General features: G+C 41.5%; 1 protein-coding gene and 1 pseudogene across 1 annotated transcript; one reads left to right on the top strand and one right to left on the bottom strand.

Moving 5' to 3' along the window:
* Positions 1–3930: 3930 nt before the first annotated feature.
* LOC107160529 lies at positions 3931–4511 on the top strand (annotated as a pseudogene).
* Positions 4512–11925: 7414 nt separating this feature from the next.
* Positions 11926–13083, bottom strand: LOC107156957 (28S ribosomal protein S7, mitochondrial-like). The gene is given in 3 exon segments (XM_048787884.1): positions 11926–12337; positions 12723–12921; positions 12924–13083. Coding segments are annotated over 3 exon segments (771 nt in total).

A 13083-nucleotide genomic window follows, 5' to 3' on the forward strand; every position in this document is an offset into this window, starting at 1 on the left:
AATATAGTTTCAGTATTTCCCTGGATCTCCTTCCTCTATTGTTCTTCCTTCAATTTATTTATTTTTAATTGGTGCATTATAAGTTATATATAAAAGTGGAATGTATTGTGATACATATTACTTTTTGATGACTAATCTATATACAACATGAAATATACAAATATTAGAAGGCCTGTTACACAGCTGTTCAAGAAGTTTACATGGGTATGTAAATGAAAACCCATGATGACTGAATCAGATGACTTTTATGTTTCACTCAGATTCTCTTGCCTCATTGATCTCTTTTTCTAGTTGCTGCTGTGACCAACATCTCTGACCAGCTTCATGCAGGGCAGCCTGACAGCGTCTCTCTTCCAGCCTATACTGTAGACCCTTAGCCTCCCAGTCTGGGCCTTTCCTGTAGTGGCTGTTGCTGGACTGCTTTTGGTATTTTTACATCAGTAAGCTGTGAGTGTAGAGGATTTGTGATATACAGTATGAACATTTGACCAATGAGAGTTAGATCCTGTGGTCACATTCCTTACTATGTCACCTCCATGGATGGTCCTGAAAGTATACTGTATCTGGCTCACTAGAGGTTGTTTCTGTGAGACCAAGCACTCAGGGAGAGACCCAGTGTGTGATATCATCCATGTTGGCTCTCTGCTTACCTGCTTTTTAATTAATTTATTTTTTGAGATGGGGAATCACTGTTTTGTCCAGGCGGGCCTTGAACTGGGATTAAGAGATCCTCCTGACTCAGCCTCCCAAGTAGCTGGTAGTCCAGGCAGCACTACGGTACCCAGCTCTGCTTCCTTGCTTTATTCCTCTTGTCACCTTACTTACTCCCTGGGATTTTGCTCCCTGATGAGGAAGAGCACTCTGCTGCAGGCTTTGCTTTCTGAAGAGCCTAGTCTAAGAGGTAGACCTTAGTTCATTTTGTAAACTGAACTTAAAAATATGAGAAATAATGAGTTTTTTTTTGTATGCTTTATTACCGACTCAACTGTTGACTTTAAAAAGGGCAAGCAACTGCACTGCCGAGCTGTCTGTAAGAACTTCAAACACTGCACATGAACAAATACAGCTTTAAAAACTTCACTTTTTGCAGGGTGTGGTGGCTCATGCCACCTGTAATCCCAACAAATCAGGAGGCTGAGGGAGGAGGATTGTAAGTTCAAAGCTAGCCTCATCAACTTAGCAAGGCCCTAAGCAACTTAGTGAGAACCTGTCTCAAAATAAAACATAAAAAGAGCTGGGGATGTGGCTCAGGGGTTAAGCATACTTTGGTTCAATCCCTGGTACTGGGGAAAAAAAAAGAGTTCACTTTTTAAAGAACATTCCTGATGTGCCAAATCCATTAGGTTTCTGAAGTAGTTGGGTGAAATAAATAACGCCTTGAGATTAGTTACAGAAATGCGAGACCCAGTGATAAAACTAAACATTCAAGATTAGCTCAAAAATGAAAAATTAGAAATGGTGAGGAGTTGGCAGTTTATATAAATCATGCCTGCTTTTTAGGTGTTCCCTATAAGCACTGTGGACATTGGGGAGGCCTATGGAATGAGCTATCTCCACTTTCCCTAGCTCTTAGTGCTCCATCTGTCACATGGTGCTGGCATAGACCTTCCTGAGGCCCAGGGATAAATGAAGGGAAACACAGCATCATAGCAACTGGAAACACTGGCTTTTAAAGTATAATGATGTGAGACCCTGTCTATAATGATGTTTACTATCTGATGACAAGAAGTCCTGTCCAATATGAGATATGGCTCTGAAAGAATTCTTGGCCCATCTCGTTCTTACCTCTAGAGGAGGGTGGCATATTTAAAACAATCATTTAATTATAAGAGCTATCTCCTCATCTACCCTACCAGACTTATTGTCAATAACCCAGAACTTCTTAAATGGTAAGGGACTGACCTTCTGTGTCTCCAGAACTCAGAATGGTATCCTTGGATGCCTCCTACCTCCTGCTGTGGGGCTCCCACAGTCAGTGGCCATGCCACCTGGATACATATCATCTGGAGAGGATGGGTCCTCTTGTAGTCAGGCAAAGGATCATTTGTCACTTATTATTATATTATTATTAAATTGTTTTTAGTTGTAGATGGACAATTTATTTATTTTTATGTGGTGCTGAGGATTGAACCCAGTTGCCTCACATGTGGGAGGCAAGTGCTACACCACTCAACTACAGCCCCAGCCCATCCTTTATTATTTAAGCAGCATAGCAAATTGGAACCTTTTCTAGAAAACAGTGAGCAGGGGACTGAGATAGGGAAGCAGTGCTGCAGTCTAAACTCAGAATTCTGTAAGACATCCTGCTTCCAGCCCTCCTCAGAACTCCACTACAGATTCCCCAGATTATGTGCACATCTTCTTGGCCCCTCTCAGCTTCATTGTTGTGATACCAGTGGGTCACTGATGTGGGACATGGTCCCTGAACTCTGGTCTTGAGGTGATGGTGGTCATGTTTTTGGGGGTCAACAAACTTTTGCTTGCTTCCAAGGCAAGTTCATTAAACATGGGAAAATGTCAGATTTCTTATTTTCCTGGGTGGGACTAGGACATTGAACCTTTGAGACAGGAAAGTGGAAAGGGTGGAGTGGGTGGTAGTCAGGGACACAGGAGGGCAAGCAATGGTGAGCAAACTGTAGAAGGGAAGCAAAGGTGTGAGGAATCTATAGAAGGGGGTCTAAAGACCCTAATTCTTTAGGGTCTAATTTCACTTTCCATTAACCACTTAAGAACAGACCTTTCTTTCTCTTCCTGTCTGAACTATCCACAGCCTACTTTCCTATGTCCCTGAAAATATTCCTTCTTCTTCCTACTTAGACTTTGGGCTGCATGTTAGGCATCACCTCCTTCAGAAAGTCTTCTCTGACCCTCTGAGATTAGGATGGCTTCTCCTCATAAGTTCTCACTAACATGATAAAATGACCCCTAGAGTAGTATTCACCACATGGAGTTAGATTGCAAACAACTTGAGGGCCCAGAGTGTTCTTACTGCTGTATGCCCAGCACTCAGAATAGTATGGAATACACATTAAAGGGCTCAAAGCTCAAAAAGTGTTGTTGAATGGATGAACCATTAATGAAGTGTCTTGTATATCTCCATCCCACTGCTTCCTTTCCTTTAGCATCATCTTCACCAATTATGTTGTATTTCCTCCCCAAAAGCTCAGGTGTGAGACAATGTAGGGAGGTTTAGAGGAGAAATGATTGGGTTATGAGAACCTTCACCCAGTCAGTGAATTAATCCCCTGATAGGGATTAACTGAGTAGAAACTGAAGGGTGTGGCTAGAGGAGGTGGGTCATTGTGGGTGTGACTTTGCAGTATATATTTTGAATCTGGTAAGTGGAGTCTCTCTCTGTTTCCTGATTGTCATGTGAACTGGTTCCCTCCACCATACTCTTCTGCCATGATGCTCTGCCTCACCTTGAGCCCCAGGGAATGGAATCAGCTGTCTATGGACTGAGAACTCTGAAACTGAGCCCAAATAAATTTTTCCTCCTCTAAAATTGTTCTTGTTAGGTCTTTTAATCACAGCAGCAAAAAAGCTGACTAAAACAATGAGAGGCTTGCAGTAGTTGTCTTGGCCTCTGTCAATGGCAGCATTCATTCACTGTGGAACCATCAGGGCCAACTCCAGATTTCTATCAGTCTGTGTGGTACCAACCTTGCTCAGGACCCACAGTTTAATTGATCCAATCACATTGATTGGTCTCATGATTAGATTAGGCTCTAAGACCATAATCCATGATCTCTACTGAATCAATCAATAAAGAAGTCTTCACTTTTTTTGTGATGAAAATATAAATGTGTTTCCTGTGTTTTGACAGTTTGCTTGCTGGGAAAACCTGGATGTAGGTGTTCATCTCCAAGTCTGTAGAGTCCCTGTAGCCACTGAGTCATCTGTCTCATTGGAGTTCTCATAGCTACCTTCATGTCCTCATCCCCACTCAGGGTGGCTGTGGTATGTATGAGTAGCATCAACAGGAGCATGCAAGCCCACAGCATCCTTGAGGAAAAAAAAGGGCTCAGTGTCAGGTCTTTGGGGATGAGTTCTCATGTGAGGCTCCCAGGACCACCACTTCCAGTGGTTTATGATTTTTCAACAAAATATAAACAGATGCACAGTGACCTTCTAAGGAAAGATAGAGAAAGCTATACCTGGGATGAAATTTTGCACATCTTGGGAAGAAATAAGAGAATCAAGCCCCAAACAGAAAGATTTCAGGAGTATACTGATTCCTTTGGTATCATCGTCACCTGTGAGGAGAGTGTATATGAGAGGGTGGGTGAAAAATTTGTGTTCCAGAGAACAGGAGACACTCCAGCCTGTGCACATGATCAATGTAGACATTGAGGATGTCCTGGAAGACACTACCCTTGGAGCTATCCTCATCTGTGAGCTCTGCCAGAGACTAAGGCAGGTGGATGACGTGGAAGACAGAGTGGATGAGCTGCTCTGGCCATGGAGGAGAAAACAGGAAGACTTTTCTTCACACAGTGTGCTTCTACTGAAGATCTTGGATGGTTTTGTCTCTTTCTTTAATAAGAACTTGTGTTCCTTGAGTTTTCGACTAGTCTATGTTTCCTCTAAGAAGCACATTTAAGCATGAAGAGAGAACCCACAGAATGGGAGAATATCTTTGCTACCTGCTCCTCAGGGGATTAATATACAGAATAAACAAAGAGCTCAAAAAACTTAATACCAAAAAATTAATAAATGGGCAAAAGAACTAAACAGCTACTTCTCAAAAGAAGAAATATAAATGGCTAACAAATATATGAAAAAAATGTTCAACATCTCTAGAAATCAGGGGAAGGCAAATCAAAACTACACTGAAATTTCATCTCACTCCAGTCAGAGTGGCACTTATCAAGAATACAAATAAGTGTTCACGAGGATATGGAGTAAAAGGTACTCTAATACATTATTGGTGAGACTGCAAATTAGTGTAACCACTCTGGAAAGCAGTATGGAGATTCCTCAAAAAACCAGAAATAAAACCAACATCTGACCCTATTTCTACCCTATTCTTCAGTATTTGTTTTATTTTTTCTTTCATGAGAGGATTTTGCATATTTGCAAATATTGCATATTTGAACTTATGTTTTCACATACAGATTATAATGTTTTTTTAACTGATGTTAACTTCAATAGATAAAATCCAAGTGGCTAATGGATTGCATATATTGATAAAATTTTGGAATACTATTTTAAATAATGCTCACCAAATAAAATTAAATAAAATAAAAAATTTACTTTGAATAAATGATATATTTTTAAAATTTATGCTTGGAGGATGAATTTCATACTACTAAACCCCATGCTTTTAAAATAAGCCTTATGAATTACACTGAGAAAAGCATACTTTCATAATGAGAATTTTATTAAACTGCAACTATTTATTGGTTTGAACATTGGAAAAATCAGGTAATAAATCTAATGATGTTTTCAAGAGGAAACAAGTAAACACTTCACAAATTCTTGGTGAAAGCACAAAACTGTTTACTAATAGGAGAAAAATTGATCAGAAGTAGTCGTTCATAGTTGAGTTAATTTGAATGCTATATATTGAATTATATCTATTTTAAAATTATCTCTTTTGCAGAGGTGGAACTTGGGGTAGAAAAGTGTCTGTCAAAATGCAGAGGAATGGACAGAAGGAAGAGAAATGTTAGAGCTGAAATGAGAGGACTTGGTGGAAGGAGAGGAAGGTTAGAGTCACTCAGATTTCTAACTTTAACCACAAGGTGGCTTCAAGCACCACATATAGGTGAAAGGTTTGATGATAGAGCAGTGAGATGCTTCCTGATAGGTTTTCTTTATTCATATCAATTTGGTTTATGATAAGGCCACCATCTGAAAATGGACATTTGGATCCAGATTGAGGAAAAGCTGGAAATATTTGGTATGAAAAATTATTTCAAGTTATATGGATGCAAATTTGAATGTAGACTTTTAGTAGTATAGAGGGGTCTTCTGAAGACAAATGAAAATGTCCAGGAGGTATTATTTTGCCAGCTAATCCATTTGGAAGAATGCTTGACAAGGAGATTAAATGAGATCCTCTCTTTTTGGGCATGTACAAAGCAAATATAATAAAAGGGCAGAAATGCAAAAATGCTGAGGATGCTTGAAAGAATGTAACGGAGCATGAAATCCAAGCTGGACCAGAAAAGTAAAGTAAAGTAAAGAGGAGATTGGCTGGAATCAATGAGTTGTGGAACAATGCATACTCAAAGAGTCCTTATGATTTAAGCAAATAAACAAAAGTTAATGGAAGGATGTAGTTTTCGGATTAGAGAATGGGCTGTTTCTGATTTTCATTTAGTGGAGGGTTTCTTGATGTCTAGGGCAGTGGGTGTCTCTTGTAGGTGTGGACAAAGGCAGTTGGGGAAGAGATCAGAACACTAAACAGAAAGAGTGTTGGCTGGAGGGTGTTGGAGTTGCTAAGAATCATGGCATTATCTGGGTGTGATGGAGTCTGAAAGTGCAAAAATCATCATTAAAAATCAGGGTGTATACTAGGCATGGTTGAGCATATCTATAATACTAGCAACTTGGGAGACTTAAGCAGGGGGATTGCAAGTTTGAGGCTAGCCTTGGCAACTTAGTGAGATCCTATCTCAGAATAAAGCATACAAAATAAAAAAATGGTATAGCACTTGCCTAGCATGTGTGAAGCACTGGGTTTGATTATCAGCTCCACATATAAATAAATGAATAAAATAAAGGTTCATTAACATCTAAAAAAACTACTTATATATAAAAAAAGAGCTATAAATATAGCTCAGGGGTAGAGTGTCCCAGGTTTCATCCCCAGTAACACACACACACACATACACACACACACACACTAGGGTGTAGAGGGTATGTGGTGTGATAATGTGTTGGGTAGATATGATGAGAGAATAATTTCCAGGTAGGATGAATGTCACTCATTTTTTTTTTTTGGTAGTAGGAGAGGAAGTTACAATTGGACGATGTAATGGCAACTCCAACATCTAGCTGTCTACTATGAGGAAGGGAAAATAACAATTAGATTTGCTATACTGATGAAGATGAAAAATGATATTGTTTGGATGCAAACTACAGAAGATTTGCATATCGATGTTAACCACACAAGTTAGTTAGAGCAGAAAGAAGGGCACTGCGACTGGGACTGGGCAAATGAATGTTGCTTTGGGTGTGTCTAATAAGCTTTTATTTCTTGGCTAGGTGATGCATGCTACGTAATTATTTAGTAAGCCATTCCTTTGTTTTATTTGATTTTCTTTATTTGTGTGTTTTCTTCTTTTCTCTCCTCTTTTCTTTACGCCACAATAAGATGACAAATAAAACACTCAGAAAAAATGAGGGAAATATTTCTTTTTCCAACATGCAGTCAGAACATCCTTCAAGGGCTCTCATGAAAGAGGATAAACAGTCCAACTGCCCAGTTCCCAACAACCTGAATTTCATTACAAATCTCAGGCCTTCTCTTAAAGACTGTCTAGAGCTGGTGGGTGAATTAGACATCTGCAAGTGGGGCAAGTTCCAGAGTCAAGGTAAGGAAGGTCTGGGTTAGTGTTTTGTTTTCATACAGGCAGAGGTGACAAGGGCTCTTAGAGGCTGTTGATACACGTTGGGTGAAGAATGTGTTCCCCTCAAAGTTCATGTGTTGGAAAGTTAATCCTGCTGAGAGCCATAGCCAAGTAGGAATGAGGCATGGCAATTTCCTTGTCAGCCTACCCAATGTTGCTTAGAGGGAGGACTCTCCATTGTGGAAATGGGCTTGCCTTGGACCCAGGTCATTTACAGTGACATTGCATGAATGTTTGAGAAAGGTGACCCTGCTCAAGGACCAGGGTGGATCCGGGTTTAGGGTGGATCCTGCTGGGAATAGGGCAGGCACCCGCTCCTTGAGTTCCCGTTGAGTTCTCGCGGGATTCTGAGGGTATTTGGGACGCAGAGCCCGGTGGAGGGGGATTTTTTCCCAGAACGTGCGTGTAGAGTGCCGGTGAGAGTTCGGGAATAAAGAATTGCTGTTTGAATCTACAAGGCAGTGTGGTGGCCCGGTTATTTTGTGCCCAGCCAGACTGCGGCATAATCCCTGAATTCATATGTTTGTGGAGCTGAGGTCTTTGGGAAGTATTTAGGGTTAGATGAGGTCATGAGGCCTCCGTGATGGGGTTCATGACTTTATAAGAAGAGAAAACTGAGTTGACAGACTCCCTTGCTCTTGCCTAGGGATGCCCTCTGCCATGCTCTGATGTAGCAGGAAGGCCCTCATGGAAGCTGATGATTTTTGCACATTCAGACTCCATCACACCCAAACACTGCCATGATTCTTAGCAACTCCAACACCCTTCACCCAACACCCTTTCTGTTTAGTGTTCTGATCTCTTCCCCAACTGCCTTTGTCCACACCTACAAGAGACACCCACTGCCCTAGACACCAGACAGCTGGTGTCATGCTTTTGGACATTCCAGCCTCCAGAAATGTGAGTCAGATGAGTCTCTGTATTTATAAACTATATGTTGTATTCTGGTATAGTAGCAGAAAACAGACTACAGCAAATAGCAAAGACCAGAGGCCCAAATTTGGTTAGTGATAGCAAATGTGAAAAGGTGAGGTCTGGGAAAGGAGCTGAGGACCTGTCATCTTGCTGAGGTTAATGGAGTTTAGGAAACAGAGATGCCTCCAAAGAATAAGGGACACACTAAGAGTTAGACTGAAATGAAAGGAAAAAACTGAAAACACACTGACAGATTATCACACTGCAGATCATCTTGGCAAATATAAGAGCCCTGAGAATGACCAGGATCTGTGCTATGGTGTGGGAAGTGGCTTTGAGGAGGCAGCCAGATCATCTCAGGCAGAAGTGAGAACATATGGGACAAGCATTCAAGGGGGATTTTTAGGATGAACATGTGCTAGATTAAAGTCATTCCATGGGGAGATCATCTCATAGGCAGATTGCCACTCCCTGAGCTCCCTGGCTTCTTTCTCTGGCTCTAGTCAATGAAATTTCTTCTGCTTACTCCCTCTCCCCAAACACAGAACTTCATTGGCTTCTGTAATCTGCCCTCCTCTCAAGTCCCGACTTTGTTGAATGTGTCTTTATGTTCTATAGAAATTCCCTGGACCAAGACTCCTTGGGGTCAGTGACTCTAATGGAAGAATGACTTCTCACAGCAATGGGAACTGATTTTATTCTGCAGAAGTGAAAATCAGAGGCACCAAGAGTGGCAACAGGAGTGCAAAAAATAATAGCAACGAGCACAGGATATAATTTAGCTATCAAGTTTGATCTTTTAAGATATCACTTCATTAGAAGGACCAAATATTTATCTCCTATTCATCAAAGTCATCTGTTAATAAATTTGCTTCACTCTCAAATCAGAAGCCATGACACTCAGGTAAATCCCCACCTACTTTTCTATATTTCCTTGTTATGGTTTAAATATGAGTTGTTCCCCAAATGCTCATATGTGAGACAATGCAGGAATTTTCAGAGGTGAGTAGATTAGATTATGAGGAATATAACCTAATCAGTGCATAAATTCTGCCGCAGTCCGGCTGCAGCAAAATAACCGGGGGGTGACGAATAACTTGTGTACGTTGATACAGCAGGAGTAGGAGCCCTTTATTGTAGGACAGGAGCAGTATTTATACATTCCTCACAGCTTATCTAATTAGCATAAACTAGATACATCAGTCAACCAATCAGGAATCTCTACACTTAATGGCTCGCTTTTGTTACTTCTCAAACCACTCCCTCTGGCATTTTGCCAGGCACCATCCAGACTTGTTTACGAACTTTAACATTCCCCTGACAAAATGCCAGGTGTTATTTTGACTTATTTACAGACTCTAACAAAATTCACTGATATGCATTAACTGGGCAGTAACTGTCAGGAAGTAGGGTGTGGCTGGAGGAGGTGGTCACTGGGGGGTTGTGCCCTTGGAGTTTATATTTTGTCTTTGGTGAGTGGAACTTTCTCTCTCTTTCCTGGTTGTCATGTCCTGAGCTGCGGTGGAGTTGGCTCACTATGGACTGAACCTCTGAAACCATGAGCCAAATAACCTTTTTCTCTTCTAAGTTTTTCTTGTCAGGTCTTTTGGTTATAGTGATGAAAAAGCTGACTAAAATGCTCTGGTGTATAAAATGTTACCTGTAAAATAATTACTGCTTAAAATACCCTTGCTGAATGACTGAGGTAATGAATAAAGGAAAGCACCTCAAGTACATGATAATTTTCCACTTTCAGAAAAATCAAACATCAAGCCATCCTTCCTCCTGAAAATAAAGCCTTTTTTTCCCCCCTAATTTCAGTCATTTCTAAACTCAGTTTTCTAAGGTGTGAGCACCAGGAAGGTTTCACCTCAGATACGCAGCTCCTATCAATGTTTCCACTTAAAGTTCTCCTGGTATTTTTATTAAGTGGTCACACTATTTTTAGTAAAGTCAGAGATTTCAAATCTCATTTCCACCGGAGATAGATTTGTGACATTTGGTAAGTGGTTCACATTCTGAGTCTCACTTAGTTTATTTGTGAAATGTGAACAATATCCAGATTCTAGAGTAGATATTCAATACATCAGTGTAAAAACGTGCTAAGTGCCAAATGGCATAAAGCAATGCATAATAAATATTAATTTAACAGCGACTGGGTTATATTCATTCCATTCCTGGAACACAACTGGCTCTTCAGAATCAGGTCTCTTCAGTTAATTATTATTCCAATAAATCTCCACAGATAATCTTTCTAGGGTAATCATTCTAAACCCCTGTCTTCAACACATTTGATGGCTGCTTCATGCATAGAGGAAGGAATTAGAGGTAAATTGTGATCCAAAGCCTTGGCAATCAGGACAATCCTGCCTGACTGTCCCTTGCTCTTGCCAGAACTCCTCATGTACCACCCTGGCCTGATAATTTTTTGAGAATAAGAGCCTTTTCTGGAGACTATCATGCTGAGTGAAATAAGCCAATCCGAAAGAACCAAAGGCCAAATGTTTTCTCTGATATGTGGATGATAATTCATAATAAGGGGGTGGGGCTAAGGAAGAATAGAGGTACTTTGGATTAGACAGATGGGAGTGAAGGGAGGGGAGTGGGAGGGGTGTGGGAAGGAGAGTGGAAGGAAATGGACATTATTACCCTAAGTGCATATATGATTACATGACTGGTGTAACTCTACATCATGTACAACCAGAAGAATGAGAAGTTATATTTCATTTATGTATGACGTGTCAAAGTGCATTCTACTGTTGTGTAGAACTAATTAGAACAATTTTTTAATTCTCCGGTCAGCTTTTGTGAATGGTAGTTCTTATGTACTGTGTTACATACACTAGTTCAGATTAAAGATTTTCTAATCAATCAATTCTGACACAAAAATTGCTTCCTTTCATAGTATCCAAAGTCCCACTCCCAGGTGAGAGAAGACTGGGCCCTGAGTTTCTTGGAGAAAATCAATAAGTTGACATGTTCTCTCTTTACAAAGAGATGGTGCAGGGAGAGCTAGTTCTAGCCCCAAAGAAAGAGGATTAATAGGCAACAAACATGCTGTTCCATTCTTCTCAAAAAGGAACTACATCCTCAACACATGCCGCAGCCCGGCTGGCTGGGCAAAATAACTGGGGGGGTGACGAATAACTTGTGTACGTTGATACAGCAAGAGTGGAAGCCGTTTATTGCAGGACAGGAGTAGTATTTATACATTCCACACAGCTTATCTAATTAGCATAAACTAGATACATCAGTCAACCAATAAGGAATCTCCACACTTAATGGCTCGCTTTCGTTACTTCTCAAACCACTCCCTCTGGCATTTTGCCAGGCACCATCCAGACTTGTTTACAACTCTAACATTCCCCTGGCAAAATGCCAGGTGTTATTTTGACTTGTTTACAGACTCTAACAAACACATAGGTACTTTTCAACATAACAGTGGCTCCCAGAGGCCTGGGTTCCACTGGGAACCTTTCCTCTCCCTCTCCCACCCATGGTAGTGGGCCAGGGCTTGGTTTGTCTCAGTCATCTTGTGCATGTCATGCTTCTTCTTGATCAAGGGACCCTGGTTGTGAAAGGCTTGCAAAAGCTTCTGTGGTAGCTTCTCTGGGTGCTTATTTTTTTTGCATTCACTGATCATCCATTTCTTGGCTAGGAAGCGGTGACAATGGTCAGCTAGGGGCACAGGGACCTGGTAGAAATGGCCACCCTTGAGGATGGGTACCAGCCCAATGACAGGGCTACAGCTTTTCAGTGCTTTGTGAAAGATGGTGTAGGGGTTGCATTTGATGGTTGCCTGTTCATCTCCAGAAGCAGCATGGCACTTCTCAAACTGCTTTCTGTTAGGTTGGTTTGAGGTGGCTAAGGGAACAAAGCACCAGGCAACCCAGGCATGTGAAAGAACAACCAATGAGGAACCGACAGACAAGCAGTGGTAACCACCTGTCAATCAGTGGAATCTCCTGACTGATCCTGGAAGGACATGGAGCTCAGCAAGATCCCCTGACCAACCCCAGGAAGACAAGGGACCCTAAAAATCTCTCTTTCCTGTTCCAAGCCCTCTCTTCCTGCCCTAAGCCTGATAGAATTCCAGTGAGCCTGGGCGCAACTCCTCCAGACGGCTCTGTTGGACTGGAGGGTCTCGCCTGAGAGAGAATGTCAATAAAGCCTTGTTCAGCAGCTTTTAATCTGCCTCCTTTTGGTCCCTGGTGCCTGACCTTACACTTTCTTTTCACAGATTCCAGAGTCTGGTTCATGAGAGATCTGGCCAGTCCTTTGTTTCCTCCTTTCATCATCATGTTGGTGAATTTACTCATCACTGGGTCTGCAAACATGGAGCTAATTTTCGTGGCTGGGGCAGCTTTGATGAGCTGAGTTTTCTGGAGCTCCTGGTCATATTTCTCCTCCTCAGTGAGCTCAGCCCAGGCTTTCGGTAATGCTCCTTGTCAGTTAGGGGATCTCTGAATTCAGGACCATAGTGGCTCCACCTCACCGGGGTTTGCTCTAGAAGTGGACAAACAGCATGCAGCATGCCCGGTGCCAAGCCTGACCAGCCTCGCAGAACCTTCAGTGCGGGGCTAGCCAT

This window comes from Marmota marmota, unplaced genomic scaffold, assembly GCF_001458135.2.
Source record: "Marmota marmota marmota unplaced genomic scaffold, marMar, whole genome shotgun sequence".
Taxonomy (NCBI): Eukaryota; Metazoa; Chordata; class Mammalia; order Rodentia; family Sciuridae; genus Marmota; species Marmota marmota.